Source organism: Mesocricetus auratus, unplaced genomic scaffold (assembly GCF_017639785.1).
Source record: "Mesocricetus auratus isolate SY011 unplaced genomic scaffold, BCM_Maur_2.0 Super-Scaffold_100008, whole genome shotgun sequence".
Classification (NCBI taxonomy): Eukaryota; Metazoa; Chordata; class Mammalia; order Rodentia; family Cricetidae; genus Mesocricetus; species Mesocricetus auratus.
This window is the reverse complement of record NW_024429192.1, coordinates 1,583,440-1,604,122: the sequence shown is the minus strand read 5'-3', so window position 1 is coordinate 1,604,122 and position 20,683 is coordinate 1,583,440. Positions and strand designations below refer to the sequence as shown.

At 47.9% G+C, this 20,683-nt stretch overlaps 1 protein-coding gene across 1 annotated transcript in view; it reads left to right on the top strand.

Annotated features, from left to right (window-relative positions):
• The first annotated feature begins 711 nt into the window (after nucleotides 1-711).
• Nucleotides 712-20,683, top strand: part of Pcp4 (Purkinje cell protein 4) — a 59,831-nt gene continuing 39,859 nt past the window's right edge. Inside the window, exon 1 of the mRNA XM_005073786.4 lies at nucleotides 712-855. Within this exon, the coding sequence (XP_005073843.1) occupies nucleotides 847-855 (9 nt within the window). The 5' untranslated portion in view covers nucleotides 712-846. The remainder of the gene's footprint in view (nucleotides 856-20,683) is intronic.

Below are 20,683 nucleotides of genomic sequence, written 5' to 3'. Positions count from 1 at the left end.
CATCAGTAGTGATAGTCCTGTGGCGAGCTGTGTTCCGGCGACTGATGTGTTTATCTCTCCTTTAGATGAAAAGAAAAAAAAATCCTTTCAAAGCAACAGGTTTCCTCTTGTGGCGTTTTCATACATTCTTCGTCTTGGCTGGCCCTCCCCATCCCCTCTTCTCTCCCATGTCCTTGCCCCTCTTCCTCATTTATGCCCTCCCATCCCCAATATTTCCATATCACAGGGTTTTTATCTTACCCTCCTCATCCCTGTCCCGTGGAACCTAACCCTCATTCCTACAAACATGCAGTGAGTTGAAGTCAGGATCCCCGTATGAGCAGGGATGTTTGTCCTTTTGAGTCCAGCTTACCTCACTTGCTACAGGATTTCCAACTTTCGTCCATGTCACTGCAAATGCCGCGATTTCTTCTGTGGCTGAATAAAGCCGACTGTGCTGCAATTTAGTTACCCAACTCGTCTGCTGGTGGGGAACTAGGCCGATTCTCTTTCCTTGCCATGGTGACCAGAGCAGCCATGAACACGGATGAAGCAAGTATTTCTGTGGTAGGGTGTAGTATCTTTTTCAGGGTGGATACACCGGTGTGCGGTAAATTTCCTGGGTTCCTGGATGGAAGCTGAGCAGAGACCTGCCACGCAGTTCCGCTTTGGTCCACTAGGTGGCTCTTTGCACTCTCAGATATCTGCAGGCGCTCAGACAGGTGAATGCATCTCATTGGCTGGCGGGAAGCATGATGCCACCCAGCAGCTCTTTTTAAGAGGAAAGCCAGGACCAGAGAAACAGCCACCCCTGAGCACTGCCTTCTGTTGCCGTTCTGTGGGACCTAGCTGCGGAGTCAGGCCAACATGAGTGAGGTGAGCGATGCTTGCACTAGCACAGGGAAGCCGGGGAGTGAGATGGTTCTGTACCCCTAAGAGTCTCAGAAACACGAAGGGTTCCCAGTGGGGCTGAGGGGATAAAAAGATCCTGTCATTATTTGCTTTGAGGATAGAGCCTCCTGGTAGCTTGGTTTGAATGGTAGTGTAGAAATTGGTTAAGTTTACAACTTTGGAAATTAGCCTTAGGAAGAAAAAGGGATAGGTATATTGTTTCTGATCTGTGACTTTGGGTTTTGCACCTCTGAAGAGAAAGACAGTTGTTTCTCTCATGAGGGTATGTGCTTCCTCCAGGGAGTGTGTACTCACGTGTTTCTCGGGGACACAATCCGAGTGTTAGCAGACAGAGCTAGCAACCTGGGAAATCCAGCCCCAGGAGAGAGGTGGGGAAGGGGGTGAGGATTTGTGTTGGGGTGACAGTTCCTGCAGAATCGTTGCCCGTGACAGAGAGGGCTTGGCATTAATCAGTTAATCAGAGCCCCCGGAAACATGCAAAGTCCAAGTCTGAGTGTGTGTGTGTGTGTGTGAGAGAGAGAGAGAGACAGACAGACAGACAGTCAGAGAAGACAGACAGACAGGCAGACAGACAGACAGAGAGACTGCTACCTCTGAGGTGCCAGGGGGCATTGGCAGAAGAGCTCGTTTCAAACTGAAGGCCCTTATCTGATTATGTGTATATAGAACATGTTATGCTGGGGCAAACTGGTGGTTTACATATTTTTCTTTCAAGAAGAGATTCTGATCTCTCCCCCCATGAAGGTCTGGGGTTATACAATTCTATCCTCTTTCAACTTGAAGCCCAGGCAGGCAAATTTTTCATTTCCCCTGGGTTGATACTTAATTACTTTGAGGGATATGTTATCTTCTTTTTATTTTATGTTTTTTTTTTAAATTGCTTGACAGATGGGCGATCTCTTTTTTTTTTTTTTTTTGGAAGTCTAGAGTAGAATTAACAACTTCGGAAATCAAATGCCCCCCCCTTCACGGCTCTCCCCTCTTTGGACCGGCGGCTTTGGCTACAAACGGCAGGAAGAAGGGCGAGGTGGTGCGGTACCGCACCGAGGCACAGGACGTGGGACAGAGCCAAGAGCTTGGGGGAGGAGGGTGTGGGTCTGGACTGGGAGATGGGAGTCTCCTGGCAACCCTGGGAACAGGAGCCACAGCCATTGGTCGCCTCCATGGTGTAAATGCCGAGAGCAGTGCCAGGCACTCCCACACGTGTCCCCTTATGTGAGCCTCTCAATGCTCTGGGCAGTCTCTGACAGATGGGGAGACTGAGGCACAGAGAAGCAGACTGACTGATTCAAGGCCAGCAGCTAGCCATCAGGAGAGACACACGGATTGGACGTAGTTTGGTACCCGGTTCCTGGTGGTGTCCGAATGCCCATGGGGCTCTTTGAACAGCTGGGGTAGGGAGGAGCAGAAGGAGGTGAGCATCCTAGGAGGGGAAACTTGGGCTTGGAAGAGCAAGGGCATTGAGGACACGGTCTCTTCCCCCCTCTTTCCCCGCCCCCGTATGTGTGGAGGAGGGGCTTCTGGGCTTCAGTGAGACTTCAGAAGCAAGTGTCTTAGGGAAACCTCTCCTTGCTTACCGTAAGAAGGGATGGCTGTGCGGTTGGCTCTCCCCAGACACAACTCAACTGGATTCTCATCAAGGAGGGGCCTAGCGATCTGGGGCCTCCTGGTCCTGCTGCAGGGGGCCCCTTTCCTGCATCCAGTTAGCAACCTGGGGCTGTGCCCTTCCAATCTTTTCCCGCTGAGGCTCATACCCAGGGAGGTCCCCCGCCCCTCGCCTCCTTGCTTGGTCACTCAGCAGATCTCTTCACTGCGTGGGTCTCCAGGGAGGAGCTTTATCCCAGAGCTCAGCCCACAATTAGGACTTCAGCCTCCTTTCTGCTTCACCTATAATTAGGGCAGTGTCACACCCAGCTGTCCCTGATGGTGGTGTCACAGCCTGAGTGCTCATTCCTTTAATCCCCGTGGGTAAAAGTCCCTAAGGTGCAGACTCTGTTACTGTGTCCCCAGTCTTTCAACACCCCAACTTTCCCTTGCACCCATCTTGGCTTCTCATCCACACCACTGCTCCTGATCTCCCCCTGCTGGCCGGGCTCCAAGTCCCTGGGTGGTGGTTTTCCTTGGAAAAGAGGAATTTCGTCCTTTCAATAAAACTTAAATCTGCTGTAAAATTTGATAAAGGGGGCAAGCAGCTAAGGAACTGGGAAGGGCTCTGAGTCCCAAAGGTTTTCTTTAGTTGAATGAACTGCATCCATGGGTTCTAGTATCAATAATTCCCTGGCAGGACTGGAGGCTGATGGTCACTAATGCGCTTGCATGACTAGTTGTCATGAATCAGTCAAAGCGGAAAGTGGAGCCATTGATTCCCTCTGCCATCAGGATTATTTGGGGTGTGTGTGTGTGTGTGTGTGTGTAAGTGTAAGTCTCCTTCTGCAGCCCTCAGGGTTTGCTGCAACTGCAGAAACTCCAGAGATCTTTAGACTATTCGAGTGAATACAAACCGGGGCTGGACAGAAAAGACCCCCAAAAGTCCAAAGGTTCCCTGGGGTCAGCACTTTGGGGACTTTTAGGCTTGAAGGGGAAGGGACAACGGTAAACTGGTCTTGAAGCTGGCTTTAAAGTGGACAGCTTACCACAATGTGGTTTACATGCCTCAGACCCATTATCTATCTATCTCTATATCATCTATCTATCTATCTATCTATCTATCTATCTATCTATCTATCTATCTATCATCTATCAACTGCAGGGGGATTGGTGTGTGGCCAAGTAGGACAGTTTAAATATATCAAGGAACTTGATATGCCATGTTTTGTTGATACTCACGGGAGACCTGCCCTTTCCTAAACAGAAATGGAGGAGGAGTGGACTGGGAGGGGGACTCAGAGGAGAGAAGGGAGGGAAACTGCAACCTGGATGTAAAATAAAAAATATTTTTAAAAATCAGAGCAACAAAAAACTAAGTGCATCAAGGAAATAAAGTCCAAATTTAGGGCAGTATGAGAGAGGGTGGAGGTGGTTTTGGGGGGGGGGCATCTGCTTTTCATCTGTGTGAAATCATGTCAGATGTGCTTGGGGCAATCTAGGAGACGGATTGGGAGGTAATTGTGTAGGACTCTAAATGTAGGCCTAAGTGTAGCAACCACATTTGAAATTTTCCCAGCAGAGCCCAAGTATACAAGGTACCATGTACAAGAAGGAAAAGCGTCCCTTTGCTAAAAGTGATTCCTGGGAGTAATATAGAGTCCTAGGTTCTCATCTGGGGGTTTGTTTTCAAGTGGATTTTCAAAAAACAAACCAAACCAAACAAAAACTCATTTAGGAGAGCCCCCAGTGAGATTTTAATGGAGAATGGATTTAAAACATGACATGGCCTATCACCCTGTTTGGAAAGTGTTCGGGGGGGAGGGGGGGAAGACAATCCCATTGTATAATATATCAGACAGCAGCTGATAATTAGACATGAAGACCCTAAGCCATCCAAGAGCCCTGTCCTGGGCTCTCTGGCTGTTTTGGCTTAGGTGGGAAGGGTTAGCCAGAGCTGAGGGCCTTTGGTCCCCTTAGACCCTGGCTGAAGTGAAAGGGCTAAACCTGTGTGAAGACGTGTGTGGTTGGGACAGGATCAAAGACATCCAAGGTCACACGTGTGCACATACACCTGTCTCCCAAGCACTGAAACAATCCCATCGCCTCTCACTGAAAACAGTGATCTGGAAGGAAAAACTGGAGCAGGGATTGACCGTCCCCCAGGAGGCTCCTTGCACCGGAACACTGGGGAGGAGGCATAGAAGATTCAGGGGCGTTAGGATTACAAGTAGACACCTGTGAAAGATACGCAACATTTGGTGATGGGGAATGTGTGCTCTCAGGGGAACTTAGTGATTGGGTTTGGGGAAGGGCTGTGTAGCCTAGACCAGTGGTTAAGCATGGATTCTGAGAGTTACAGGCAGATACGGTGTTTGCCAAGGAAGGCAGAATGGTAATTTGATCTCTTACGTAATTCTATCCTCCTTTAGGTGAGCATATTGAAGTAGGTCTGTGGAAAGATCTAGTGAGATCCTCTTACTGAACTTTTATTACCATGCATTATTTGTACAAAGTAATGGATTTCACGATGTCGCTTTCAAATGTGGGCTCTGCTCGTGGTTTTAAGCCACGCAATGGTGGACGTTATTCTCCCCATTCAAATGGGGGGATATTAAGGCTTCTTGGATAGTGATTACAAGGTGGGCTCCAAGGCTAGGCACAAAAGCATGTTTTCAGGGCCGGCCTTCATAGTGGGTCACCAATAAAACTTGCTTGCCCGGCCTGCATCTCTTTAACCAAGCTCAAGATTAAAATCACCCAGTGTTTTCTCTTTTGAATTCTAAGAATGAACCAAAGCAAGGTGCATTGTTAGTTTTTTTTTCCAGAGAGAAAAGCTGAATAAATGACTCACCATTAGTTTTATTAAAGATTTAGTGGAGGTAGTATGATCAGCATGAAAAAAAGACCCAATCTGTGTCAGGCAAGCCTCTTGAGTCTAGGATGGACACAGCCCCTGCGCTGGCACTTAGGTTGTAATTTCTTCCTTCAGTGCTCTGGGAGGTCTTATTCTAGTGAAATTTGTGCTTCCCCAGGTCTCAGTCTGCAGGGTGTAGGAACCATTTAAGCACAAACAGAACTTCAGGCTCAGGGTTCCTCACTAATTTCTGCAAGGAGTTTAAAGGCTGCCGGAGTGTAGGCTTGTATTTCTTTTGTGCACTGGCTTCCTAAACCCAGCTCAAGCCAGCATGCTTTTGAGACCCACGAAGGTATACTGTGTGGACTGAGGCATCCTTTCCGGCCTGTCAGTCTGCTGAAGGGGAAAGGCTGGCTCCAGCAACTAAACGAATTAGTGGAATTCCAGTGTGAATTATCAGCTGCTCTGACTGATGCACCAGGGCTCATTCTCCAGGCATTCACATTGATATAGGATGTGTCAGCAGGGGACAGAGCCTGCATTTTGTTCTTTGCTCCATGTCTAAACACTCCCCTCTCCCCCCTGCCCCCCCCACCGCTGTGTGTACTCCTCAGATCTTTGTAAGTGGGAAATGGGGGTCTGGTCACACATGCTCCCATAGAAGCAAATGACAAGGAGAAAAGATGGGGAGCCCTCAAGAGGAAGAATACTGGGCATTTGGGAAACACCAGGGAATTCGTAGAACTGAGGGAGGGTTCGGCTCAGACAGAACGAATCTCTGTTAGCCTCCCCTGAGACCGGCTCACTTCAGGAGAGTTTTGCTTATGGAACCTAAGCAAAAAGAACATGGACAGAAAGAGCCCGGGTCCGGCTGGAAACTGGCTCTACTGTATCGACACAGGGTAGTTTGGCTGTGTGAGAGGAGGAAGTCTAGGCAGATCTTTCATAGTAGGGCTTCTGGCATGGAGACAGACATGTAAATCGCAGCATATTGTCGGAGGAAAAATATGTCTAAACAGACGGGAAGCGGGTTGTAGATGTAAATATTTTAATCAGCACACTTCAGATGAACTATCAATAATTATAAAATTGTAACAGCGATGGGAACAGGTATCTTAATTAAAACGTTTGATTGGTTTATTGTTTTCTTATGATTAGTGTTGTTATTTTTGTGTGTTCGCATGTGGGTGGGTGGGTGTGTGCGTGTGTACTTGTGTGTGCCCAGGGGACTATCTCTGGTTGTACTCTTCAGTTGTCCACATTTCTTCTGAGAATGGGTTGGAGCTTATGAGTTGTCTATGCTGGCTGGCCAGTGAACTCCAGGGATCTGCCTGCCTCTGCCTCCTGGTGCTGGATTACAGGTACCTACTGCCCCGTGTCTGGCTTTTTAATGTGAGTACTTGGGATTTGCATTGGGCTTCTCATGCCTGCTTGCAAAGTATTTTGCTGACTGAGTCATCTGCCCAGCCCCACATTTTGGCTACCTGGGGCTACCAAAATATGTTTGGCTGTTTAAATCTCTTAAACAGGACTGTATTAGTACACGGAAGGTGACCAGCTCAAATGCATTTTCTTGGGGTGCTCCCCTGCCCTGTTGGCCTCGGCTTTGCAAATTGGCTATCCTGCTTGCGGTCTCTGAACTGAAGTGAGGTACGTAGACACACTTCCCTTCAGCTGAGTAGAAACACGAGAAAATTTGTAGGTACGGCAAACAAAACCAGCCTGCCACACCCCTCAGCGCTCCAGACCCATAAATCTTAACACCCATTTCCAGGGTTGCTTTACACGACCAGTTCAGCCTAAGTCACACACGTTGGGCATTAATCTGCTTGTTATTGTTTGTGCGTCACAAAGAGTTCTAAATCTCTGCCTCTGGACCTCATGGCATGACTTGTCATTCAGTTTCTGAGAGGGAAAAGCTCTTGCCCAGATTTACGGCATTGCCAGAGGGGAGACATCAATCACCCACTAAACTCCCTGTGTCTTCTGTTTTGTTCTTAACCTGCTGCCTTCTAAATGAAACAGAGACAAATTAGAATTACAGGGCATGGAAGCGAGTCTCCATGGACAGCAGGACCCCTGCACAGAGCATCTGGTTGGGGAACAGGCTGGATTGTTTATACCACACAGAGGAAGCCATTTTCACAGTGTAAAGTACAGGGGGAGTAGGTCTTTCTATATGGTTTCTGCTTTCGTTTTAGACAGCCTTGCCTATAACAAGACTCGGATGTCCCCAACCACTGGCCTGTTTCTAACCCTGCAGTAACCGGGCTGGGATTCTGGCTGGCTTGAGAGAACGTTCCTCCTGACACTAAAATCCAAACCTGTTGTAGTGAGGTGTGACCAAAGAAACAGTCACGTGACCCCCGGAGCGCCACACCCGTGTCTCAGCCAAATGCTTAGCAAAGTGACCAGCTACTGTTTTTTTTTAAAAAATAATTTCTGGAAACAACAATGTACATGAACATCCATCTAAATCAAATAAGAGTAAAAATATAACAAGAAAACATATCCCCCACTTTTCCTAATATCTTTCTCAAAAGCTGATACGCAAGTCTGTCATGTGACTGGATTCCAATGCAGAGAAGTCAACTGGACTTCAGTTGGCAGAGTCCTTGACTAGTGTGCACCCAGCTATGGTATAAACACATAAATGGGACATGGTGGTGCACATCCGTACTGCCAGCCCTGGGCAGACAGACGGAAGCATGAAGACCACACGTTCAAAGTCATCTTTGCTTACGTAGCAAGTTGGAGGCCGGCAAACAAATCATTAAAGAATTTTATCTACTCTAACACAGGTTTCCTGCATGTATAATATTCTTACTAGGCAATACTGTTTCATTTGGGGTTATTTTCTACAGCCCGGAAGACAGGCCCGTTGTACCTAGGGTTTCCTTGTTCTGATTGTACACACAGAGGCATTCCTGAGTCCATGAACTGGTCACATGCGGAGCCTGAGAGCGGCCGTGTTCAGGGCTGATGAGGAGTGAGGGCTCCAATACTGTAGCAGACACAGAAACACCCGTGTGGGGCAAGGGCTCGGAGAGTTCCTTTAGAGATTCTGTTCTGCTTCGGCATTTCAAAGACATCACACCTGAGTTGTTACAGCCAGTGGTTTGCTACCATTCTTGTCCCTGTGTCCGAGGACCTCTCTGTTGGCGTCACCCAAATTTCCCCTCCCGACTCCAACTTTGCACTTAGCTCATTGCCCTTAACATTGATGCTCTCAGGCCTCTTGTAGATATTGACAGGACAATAGAGTAATGTCTCCCAAGGACCTTGGGGCCTCTAACATTCTGTCTGGTTAAACCCCATCATTGGCACAATTTTTTGTACATGTGTGCACACACCGCTTTGTGTCTCTTGCAACTATGCTTACGTGCTAATACAGTTTTGCTGTGCCCGTGGCTTGTGTGTATTAAAAGGCGCTTACCTGGGGTAGGGAGGTGCAACCAGTTAAAGACAGATGGTGTGATCTGGGTCCTCTTCGTGGGGCATGAGGCATCTGGTGTGGCCTGGTAACACTTGCAAGGCATGCCATTAGTGAGGGTATCAAGGGCAATTTCAAGCTATGAGAGTCTCATGACACCCCTAGAGAGGGGGAAAAAATCCGTATCAGTCCAGGTATTAGCTACGTATGAAACCCAGCCTTTAAATGGCTCTCACAGTAAGCGTATCCAAACATAAACCCTCAATTCTCTTCACTCTGTGTGATTCCCACAGTGTCTCACCTGACAGCCTCAGAGGTATTCGTGCAGCGGTCTGGGTCAGTGAAGCTCCAAGAACTGTGCTGTGTACATGTACAGCTGAACACGGTAGCTCTGCTCCCGATGGCTTGGTGTCAGCTTGTTTAAGAATGGTTGGCACAGGGGAAGACTATAGCCACACACAGAAGTCAAAGGCTGAAGGATACTGTGTTAGTCACGATATTCAAAGTGGTCGTTTTCATTTTTCATTTGTTATCTGTCATCTATCTACTTACCTACCATCTAGTTACCATTTGTCTATCATCCATCTATTTATCATCTGTCTGTCTATCATCTATCATCAATCTATCATATATATATGTATATATATATATGTCTGTCTTTCTGTCTGTCTACTTCTATCCATCTACCTATCAGTCTTCAAGGCAGGTCCTTTCCTTTCAGTATCCCACACAGGCTAGCCTCCTGGGGACAAATGACCCTCCTGCTGCAGCCTTTCAAATATCTGGGACTTACTGGCACCTTTTACTGCCTTGAAAACATTCATTTTTTTCATTAGGGGACTGAGTGACCTGAAATTAATCTTGTTGAAAATCCCAGAGCTCTTGAGGGAAAAGCTGGTCTTGTTTTTCTCTTCCATACTTCTCATCCTATTAAATTTCTCATTTTCTGTCATATTCTGGAAGCTACCCATTACCTTTTATACTGGTCTCACATCCACTTAAGTCTCTGCAAGAAATAATTGGAAACAGCATAGTCCTGGGTATTTTTTTTCAGTCTCTAGCAAAAAGAGCCCCGTAGAAGTCTGGACAAAGCCAACTTTACCTCCCAGGTCTCTTCCTGGCTCCCCAGGGATTTATTTTCTGTTCTTATTTCTTCTCTCCCATGTCCCAATCGTGTTGACATTGCCATCCCCCATGGAATAGTTTGTGGAGACTCTGTGGGCAGAGTTTATTCTGGTCTTGTCTTGTTTTCTTGACTATGACTTTAGACCAAACATTTCCAAGCCTCATTCACCTCCGGGGGTGGGGGGCTCTGAAGAACCAAGAACGTTCTATTTCTCAGAGAATTCTGGCCCTTGTCCTGGTCAAAGCTGTTGTATATATGATTGACAAGTCACATTGCTTTCTGTCCTCCAGGAGTGTGACATTATAAGTGATTGTGTCTTCCATACTTTCCAATCCCTAGCACATACAGTGTTGAACTCCCACTGGTGAACATCTGGTTACCTGTCACACACTGCCGAGGGAATGGAAACACACTTTCCCTGCCCCTTAGAGTGTCAGTGAAGAGACAGAGCCACATTCTATTATGGTTTCCATGTGGAGTACAAGTGTCAGGGAAGTAGTAGGTGATTTGTCATTGTACAGAAGGAGAAGTAAGACAGGGTTCAGTGGAGCCTACCAAAGGAGGGAAGACTTGGTTACAGATGAGGATCACAATAACAGTTAGTAGATCTTGGAGCCAACGGAGAAGTTACCAGTAGTCATGTTGCATGAGTGGGTACACACTTATTGCCATGCTATACTTAATTTTAAGCTCCCTGTCTTAGTCTTTTCCTGTTGTCATGATGCAGGGCTCCAACAGAGGCAACTTAAGGGAGAAAGGGTTTCTCTCCAGGTACAGTTCGTCATGACAGGGAAGTTATAGTGGCAGAAACTCAAGGGAGTTGGTGGCACCATGTCCCAGGTCAAGACACAGTAGGGGAAGAAAGCTAAGGAGATTGTCTCCTTTTTATGGAATCTGGGACTCCCTACCTAGGCAATGGTCCCTCTCCATGTTGGGTTCAAGATGGGTTTTCCCACATGAACATAATCAAATGACCATCCATAGGCAGAGCAGAGACTCCATCCAGGAGGTTCTAGGTTTCTGTCAGCTTGACACTAGCCATCATGTGTCCCAGTGTCAAGAATGCCCTAAAACATACAGGACACATTGGCTCCAATGATTTCCCTACCTCATGAAAAACACGAAGAGGGCAAAAATTCCCTATGATGCACTGGAAAGAGGTCACCAGAGTGCAGTCAACAATATCTTTATTTTCTTGGAATTTTACACATCGCTCTATTTTGTGAAGTTTACACATTCTAATTGTGAGAAATCTGGTGAATTTAGACCTGTCTGCAATTCATCTTCCAGGAACGCTCCTGCTGATTCATGATGGCATATGGTTGCTTTCTCTGAGCCTTAGGGCCCCAGGTGGCTTCATGACCACCATTATTATTCCGTTCTTTTTAGACTTTGCCCTCGGATGGACTCAGCTTCTATTTATAACCCGGTTCCCACATCTGCATTAGTCCTGTGAAATCTCTAGCTAATACAGGGCTATCTCTCAAAAAAATTTTTTTCCCTGTCAGTATTCTCCACATTAGAAATGTAGGCTATTTTGCCCCTTTTTGAAGAATATTTCTTAAAATAGCTGTAGCAATTTGTCAAGACACCTCCACCAAGTGCCTCCTTCAAGTTCATAGCTGTTTCCCCACACCCTCCCCATTGGGGGTTTCATCTCTCTCCCATCTTCCAAACTGGCCTGTTTCATTCTAGGGGGCCACCTCTTATTTTTTTTTTTTAAATAAATTCTCGTGCCATCATTTCTCTGCTTAGTTCTTGCCGAGAGAGAGCCAGTTCTGGGGGAGGCTCATGATGTGAGCATTTCCCTACAGCTGAATTCTGGATGAAGACCACACACACACACACACACACACACACACACACACACACACACACACACAGATGCAGCCTAAAGTGACTTCATGGCTGTGAGAAGTGGCATTGGGGACCCCTGTTCTGGCTGGCTGGGTCCCTTCGGAATCACAGTGCAGAATGGAGATATGGGCTGTGGATGGAAGTGACCAGCAGATCTAGTAGAGAGTAGGAGATTTAAAGACGGTCAACTGTTAAGCCCCCTCCTTCCCTTTACTCCTCTCCCGTGGCTCTTTGGAAGTGTTGTAGCTCAAGGTTGGGACATCTAAGGAGACTGGGATCAGGGTGGTGACAATTTATGAAAACAGAAACAACCCAAATTTCCTTGTTAAACTTTCTTAAGAATATTAAGATGTGACAAACAACCGAGGTCCTTTTTCAGGGTGTGGTCTGACAGAGTTGCAGAGGTCATTTTACTCTGTGGACAGCCCTGGTAAATATAGGAGCCCTGGTAGCTTTTAGATGAAAACAAACAGAAATTAAAAAGAAAATGAAAGAAATGAGAAACGAAATGCGATTCTGTCATCCTGGTGGGGTATTTGGCTTTAGACACGTAGTCTATTATTTCCATGCGAACCAGAAGGCTTTGATATGGCCCATGCCTGACCCTAGAAGCAGGTGTACTGGGTCTTTCTCCCAAGTCTGGAGAACCTTCTGGGCCAACGCTGAGGACCCTAGTGTGTGATGCTCAAATGAGAAATTCATTTATTCAGGGGTCAATTGGCTGACCCCGAGAATTGTCTGACTAATGAGGTTATGAAACTGACTAATAATACTGTGTGTGAGCGTGTGTGTGTGTGTGTGTGTGTGTGTGTGTGTGTGTGTATGTGTGGAGGCTAGAAGACATCCGTGGGTGCCATCCTCAGGAATGCTGTCTATTTCCTTTGAGACAGGGTTTCTTGTTGAATTCAAAGTCTACCAATTATGCTAGGCTGGGGGGCTAGTGAGTCCCCCAAATCCTCCAGCACCGGGATTAAACATACACTGTCACAGCTAGCTTTCCCACGTGGGTTCCAGGGACCTGAACTCATGTCCTCATGCCTTCTTTGTTACCGTTTTACCAGCTGAGTTATTTTCCTGGCCTTTGGCCTGTCCTCTAATCTGCCTTGATTTTTAAGTACCGAGCTCCGATAGCTAATTTAGGACAAGGCATTCTCCTTTCTTCCAAAAGTATACAACCTCAGCCTTCTACCATTTTGTGAAGTTATTTTCATTTAAGTGGGGGAAAGAAATCTGGCAATTTTTTTTCAATACTGAAAAAGAAAGTCTCCTGCTTTGGAAGCTTGGCACGCCCTTCTGAGAGAAGCTCATTTAGCACCACACGATGCTAAAAAAGCATCTGCATTTAGCAAGAGATCGGGCAGCTTGGCTCCGTAGGAATGGCGTTCACGTGGGAGTTATGGAGTTCACGACCATGTGACCCCATAGGTTGGGAGTCGCCAAGGGCGTTTCCCGCTCTCAGAGCCCTGTTCTCACAGGTGCCTGGCACAGGCCTGTGAATGCGCCCTCTCGCACGGACTCCGCCCACAGATGTTTTCACCATCAGGTTCCCAGGCGAGCTTGTGAAATGTGCGTATCCCATCTTGTCCCCTAAAAACGCCCTGGGTACCACCCCAGGTGGAACTGAGTGTGACATCGTCGGTGTCCTTCTGCAGTGGCTTCATTCTTCAAATAAGGGGGGGGGGGGGGGGGGAAAGATGACCCCAGTCTGCCTGCTGCTGGACCGAGTGACCTGTACCATAGGCCAAGTCCTTCATCTTCTAAGTCAGGGCTTTTCCCCTGCAAAGAGGCAAGGTTAAGGGTCAAGTGCTGGACTCCCAAGCTGCCCTGTTTAAACCCCACCGATACACCACTTGGTGGTCACATCCGTGTGTGTGTGTGTGTGTGTGTGTGCTTCCAAAGCCCTTCCCTCCTCAAGCTTTGCATCTGTCAGCTGGAACCTCCGTGTTGGACCTTTGGACTATGAGCGGTGCTGAGTCGATGCTCTTGCAGAGGGGAGCACGCAGCCATTTGCGTTTGAAGACAGAGCCTCGAACTGACAGAGGAGATGGAAATGTGCTGGCCAGACTTGAGGTAGCATCCATTCACTCAGCCCTTACTCCGGGGTTCTCCTGGGCGACAGTGGATGCAGCATGTGTCTTTCTTTCCCTCATATTCCTGTGTGTTCACTTGAAGAAGTTGAGCATAGCAGTCGGTCTTTATTGAGTTGGGCACACGAGAGTTTATACAGCCAGGTGTGGATCTGTCGGCAACCCAGGTAGGTGGGCACTCCGGGAGCAGCAGAGAAAGATTCTCCCAGTTGTGTGATTTCATTCAGAAATGATGATGGCTGGTTTTTGGTTGCCAACCTGATGACGTGTAGAGTTGCTATGGAAACGGAATGACGGACACACCTGGGAGGGAATTTCTGGGTCAGCTAAGGTAGGAAGACTGTTGGTGACATCCTCCCATGGGCTGAGGTCTCTGAATAAAAGGGAGAAAGTGCACTGAGCACCAGTGTTTATCTGCTTCTCTCTCTCTCTCTCTCTCTCTCTCTCTCTCTCTCTCTCTCTCTCTCTCTCTTCTCCTCTCCTCTCCTCTCCTCTCCTCTCCTCCTTCCTTCCTTCCTTCCTTCCTTCCTTCCTTCCTTCCTTCCTTCCTTCCTTCCTTCCTTCCTTCCTTGAGACAGGGTTTATCCGTGTAACCACTCTGGTTGTCCTACAGACCACACTGGCCTTGAACTCACAGAGAACCACCTGCCTCTGCCTCCCTGAGTACTGGGATTAAGGGTGTGCACCACCCCTGCCCAGCCGTTTCCTGCTTCTTGACCATGGCTGCATCCTAACCAGCTACCTCACGCCCTCACCACCACGCCCCGGCCACCACGATGGACTGTACCCTCCCACTGTAAGCCCTGACCCTGTGAGCCAAAAATAGATCCTTCCTCCCGCTGTTTCTGTCAAGCTAGCAATGGGAACGGTGACTAACGCCGCAGCCTCCAGTTATTCCTTGTCCCTCTTTGAGTGCGCCCAGCCCCACACTTTACAGGGTGTATCTACGGGGCAGTGCATGATGGGAGAAGGGAATGATCTCGTCACTGTTGACAGCGGTGAAATAGGTGCCTTCCTCTGTGGCCAGTGTCTGAAATCTCAGTTACCCCCATGGGAATTTTCTGCGCCTCTAGCCTTGGGGTGTAAAAGAACTGAAGGAAATCACACCTTACAGGAGGGACAAGGCAGACTTTACGCTTTTCTTTTTTTTGGTTTTTACGAGACAGGGTTTCTCTGTATTGTTTTGGAGGCTGTCGGTCCAGCCCGGCCTCCAACTCACAGAGATCCGCCTGCCTCTGCCTCCCGAGTGCTGGGATTAAAGGTGTGCGCCACCACCGCCCGGCTGACTTTACGCTTTTCTTAATTGCCTTACAGCGTGGCTTTCATTCAGCCCTTGGAAGCTGGCTCTGCCTGTTGTCCCCCCTCCCCCTTGTCTATCATCTTCACACAGTAAACGTCCTCAAATGAGCAGCCTTGTGTTCCTGTGGCTGCGTTTATCTTTGCACTGACAGTTGTGCAGCCTCTTTCTTGCTCCCACCCTCTGGCTGGTCATCCATTACTTCTGGGAGCAGGGAGAGAATCAAATACCTCCTACTCGTGCTCTTGCTCCTCTCTGTGGGTGTCAGGTGCGTTCCTCGTGTTCTGTGACAATGCACTCGTAAACTTCTGGGTATCCCGAGTCCCTCTGTCTTCTCTGTCATGCACAGAAACCTCGGCCAGCATGTGGATGGTCTTTACCCCCCAGTGGCCTTCGTCGTGAGGGTAATCTAAGGAAATGACTCAAAAAAAAAAAAAAAAGAGCAGGCAGTCGGTGGTCGGTGGGGGAGATGGGTGGGAAGGAGTGGGGTCTCTTCGGATGAAGAAAGTGTGGTATTACACAACTTGGGTGTTTTCAAGGAGGGGCCCTAGGGTGGATCAGTCTGACAGTCCATGTGACCTTCATCCAACCTCAGTCTTGAAGGGATCGAGCCCAACGTACAGGTGAGATGGGACTATTGAGTTCTCCCAGTTTTCCACCCTCAACTATGTTCTGGCAATAGTTCTCCCAGTTTCCTACTCCTAACTGTTTTCTGGCCATCAGCGCCTCTCCCTCCTGCATTTTTCCAGGAAAAAAAATATAATCTGTAATTTGTACCAAAAATCAAAAAAGTGTATCTGTGGCAGAATCAGGGGTCCAGGAAACCTTCACTGGGACCAACGACTGGGTAACCGACCCAGGCAGAGGCTGCAGCTTAAAACTGGCATTCTACCTCTGGGTTCTCACAGTAGCCGTGGGGACACGCTGAATTTCATGCTTTTCGGGTCCCCTCAAGTAAGTTGGCTAGGCACAGTGACCACAATGCTGAGGCACACACACAAAACATCATTCAGCCATGACAAGACCATGTCTAGGCTCCCTGTGGACCAACTTTTTTTTTTTTTTTTTACTTCTAGTCATGGACTTATCTTCTCGCCTCAGCCGCTCCAATAGTGGGATCACAGGGGCATGCCACCATGCCTGTTCCCTCCCCTCCATATTAAACCTCATGACCTGCCCCTGCTCCAGAGTCTGTGTAATTACATTTTGGGGGCTCTGTGGAGAAACATCAGACTCCTTAGAGCAGACAGGAAGTGAGCCTTGGGGCTAGCACCGGGCTTGGTTCTATGGGGATGGTGCCCTCTCTCTGTAACTGTGTCTGTGTCCAAATCGTCCTTCTCACAAGGACAGAGTCACACTGGATTAGGACTCAAGAGTAGCCCAGTCTTAGATCAATTACCCTGTGAAGGCCTCGGACTAAACCAGCTTACAGTTGAGGTGCACAGCACCCAACACGCCCAGCATGAAGGAACATCCAAAACCATCTGTGCCATCTCTTTCCAGGGTTGATGACAATGGTGTGCTCATCACTGTGGATCTTTGTCAAGCTAAGCCGAATAAACAAAGCCAAGTGGTTTTACTGGGGACATAGATCGTACATGGCCACGGTAGATTAGGGCTGTGCCTTCCAAATGAGCTCTACGACGTGGTCCAGCCTCTTCCCACGATCAGATCTGTGCAGTTAGAGAGTTCCACACAGACACGTTGACTTGTATTATGTTCTTTTACGTGGCGGCGTACACCTCTGACAAAATTACACCTATGTGGCATGCAACCTCTTCTATAAAGCAGATGGTGTGTGTGCTCACAAAAAACAAAACATGAAAAGAATAGATACTGAGATGTCCACAGGGCTTCGCCGTGATTGTGGTCGGTTGGCTTGTAAGTGAGATTTTTGCTTTCTCCCTTGTGCATGAAGAAAACCAGGAAGTTCTAGATGACCATTCCCACTTTTACAAATAGAAAACTGTATTCGCTGAAGATAGGCAAAATGAAGGCTTTTTTGGGGGGAGGAAATACTAGTTTTTTTTTAATTTTTCATATCTCTGATAGTACTAATTAAAAATTACACAACTGTGAGAGAATACACAGTGAATTTCACCGTGGTAACCCTTGAGTGCCTGTACATAGGGGGTCTCTTTGGAGGTTTCTGCTGTGACATTTAATTCCCTTACACTAAGGTCAGCTGCGGGTGCTTGGAACAGAATCCGTGCTCCAGTCGAGTTTCTGAGTTGGGAACCAGGACACAGAGGAAGGGAAGGCGAAGGTGGAAGTGTTTGCCTTAAAAAAAAAAAAAACTCATCGCTTTTTTTCTTTTTTAAAAATCCTTTCTAGCTGAAGTTTTCTTTTGACATTAATTTCTGCTCCTTCAGGGATTAAATTAGCAGAGCTTTTAATGCTCAAAAATTGGAATGTTGCTAGAGGAAAATTATGACTTAAAAATATCAGCAGCGAGAAATTAAGGCTGTCCTCTTCTTGTCATAAAAACGCAGGCATCAAAGTCTCTTCTGCTCTTCAGGCAAACCCAGGGACTTTGATTGGAAAGGTGCCTTTAATGACACGTCTTTGATGCTCCCTGAGAAGCCCCTTGCCTAATGATCGCAGTGGCCCCAAGCACTCATCAGCAACCTGCTGGCCGACCCAGCTGTCTCCTGCTTCCCTGCTCGTTCAGACTGAACATCTAAGGGGCTCCTGGTCCTCCATCAATAAAACATTAAGCGTAATACTGCAGAAACAAACCTTTTTTTTTGTTTCCTTATAAACACGGGGATCGAGAGCAAGCAGGGGAGAACTTTTAGAAGGGCCTGCTGTGATAATTGGGGAGGCTTCTCATTTGATTTTTCTCCTGTGTGGGGGTTTGACTCTGCAGAGAGGGAGGCTGCAATATCCGAACCTTCATTGCCCTCAGAGTGCAACCTGGTGTAATAGCTTGCAGATTCAAGCTCCTCGGGGTTGTTTATGACAGGTCGGAGGAGGCATGCCTTACGGAGACGCTGCTATTATAGGGGAGCTAGGGACCCTGAAGCCGTCAGGATGACTATTAAGGCTCTGTAACATGAAGGAAGACAGCGCCACAGAGAAGAATGGCAAAAGAGAAGGCGCATCATGGCTTGGGAGGTGGGGTGGGGCTGGATGGTACAAAGCCTGCTCTGCTAGCAGGAACTTCCAAGCCGTCGGGGGCAATGATGTGCATGGTTCTTCCCTTTTCTTTGTGGATCCCCTGAAGCTGGTTGGTAGGCGGGAGCCAACAGAGGAGACCAGAGACCCGGGAGGGAAGGTGAAATGCTAAAGAAATACCTTGCAACCACGACTCACACGCTCTTTACATGGGGAAGTCATCTACTGGACAGGCCTTGCTGATGGCTCTTGGAGAGATACCATCACAGATGACCCTAGAAAAGCAGGAATCAAGGTCCAGGTCCCTGAAGTGTGTCCAGCAGGGGCCTGCTATGAATATCTTTCATCCCTCGAGGGTGGGGACTGAGACTGAGGGGTGGGGGTAGCCCTCTGTGTTGTAGTCAGAGACAGACAGGAGTCCCTGTGAATGAGGAGCCTATCCCCAGACCTTAGATCTTAAATACTCTGGGCTCAGAACTCTTCTCCCATGTTAGGCTGATTGCTTTTGTCTCTTTGACTCCTCTAGATCGTGAGCCGGCCAAGGTGGGGGAATCTCTAGGACCCAGCCCTAGGCCTGGCTCGCTGAAGGCAAAAGCAACTGATGTTGGAAAGAATCACTACCTAGGGTGGGCTCTTGGCTGCTGACCAGCTTTGGCTTTGCACACCAGTATAAATGGACTTGATTGTCATAATCTCTTGGCTTGTGTGTATAGCCTTCCCCACCATCCGCTTGGGCCCTGCCACAGCTGTAGTCCCCAAATAAACACATGAGGCACTGTATTAATTATGAAGCTGTTGGCCGTTTGCTTGGTTTCTTACTGGCTAGCTCTGACTTAAGTATTTAACCCATAATTGTTAACCTAAGTATTTCTTTTACTGGAGTAAAGGGGTCCGGAACTCTTACTCCTCTGGTGGGCTACATTGTGTCTCTCTGCGTCTCTCTTTCCCAGAATCCTCCTTGACTCCTACTCCCACCTATCTTGTTTCCCTATTGGCCAACAGTGCTTTATTCAACAACCTTTAAGAGACAGATTTACAGAATGACATCTCCCATCACTTGTGTGTATGCCTTTGGGAGTGTGGGGTGTGTGTGTGTGTGTGTGTGTGTGTGTGTGTGTGTGTGCGCGCGTGCGTGCGTGTGCACAGGTGCCTGCAGAGGGCAAAATAGGGTGTTAAAAACAGGAGTTTCAGGCAGTTTCGAGCCACTTGGTGTAGGTGCTGGGCATGAAAGCAGGGTCCTCTACATGATCTGTGCTCCCTCTTAACGGCTGAGCCTTCTCTCCGACTCCTGGCGGCTTGCATTTAAAACGATCCTTTTATTTTTGAGCCAGGAGGACTCTAAAGTCCTCAGACTAGGGATTTCCTAGTTAATCACCTGTGGGAAGCTGACACCTGCACCATGAGGACCTGTTTCCTTCCACCCATGGAAGAGCTTGGCCACGCGACTGAGAAGAGATTTCTCTGTGAGTCGAGGGCTCTGCGTTACACTTTCCTCTTCCCCTTAAACCCCAAGACCCCTGTACAAGGGTCATTTGCTATTTTCCAAAATTGTCAGACTCAGATGAAATCCTCTTCCAGTGTTTGGTGGCTGAGGAGAAGACAGGACACATGAGTGTGTGTGTGTGTGTGTGTGTGTGTGTGTGTGTGTGTGTGTGTGCAGCCTAGAGGAGGTTAGGAATGGCCTGTGCACTTAGATCTCCAAGAGGCTCCTTGTTTCTTAATAAAGTGGCTTTTGAAAGGGATGATTGTCCAGGCAAATGGTATCTTACAAAATTAGATAGCAAACTAATGGATTCAGGTTTGTCCACAAGTGCTTTAGACTCATCTTCAGAGATTATCCCTAGATTCCCATAAAAGTTCCTCCTCCTCTTCCTCCTTCTCCTCCATAGTCGTGGTCATCGTCTTCATCTTCCTCCTTTCCTTCTCCTCCTTCTCTTCCTCCCCTCACCCCTGTGTGTGTGTGTGTGTGTGTACGCGCGCGTGCATGTGCGCACACTTGATAGTGCACTTGTGTAGGTCAGGGGACAACTTTCAAGAGTCTGTTCTCTCCTTTCATAGTGTAGGTTCTGGGGTCAAAGTCAGAGCATCAGGCCTGGCAGATGCCCTTTACCTGCTAAGATGTCCTTGCACGTCCCTCCTCCACTTTTTTTTTCTCTTTTTGAGACAAGGTCTCATGCACTTCAACTCACTATGTAGACCAGGCTAGCCTTGGATTTGTAATCCTCCTGCCTCAGTCTACTAAGTGCTTGTTTTGTAGGGGTGTGGGACTGTATCCAAAGTTTGACCAGTGGGAACTCACACTATGTTTCATACTCTTCGAAGTATTGAAGATGCCATTTCCTGAGGATGTACTTCTCATTCTAGAGGGCAGTTGTGTGTGCACACTCAGACAGATGGGTTTCCAAGCGAGCCCTGTGTCTCAGGTTGGAAATTA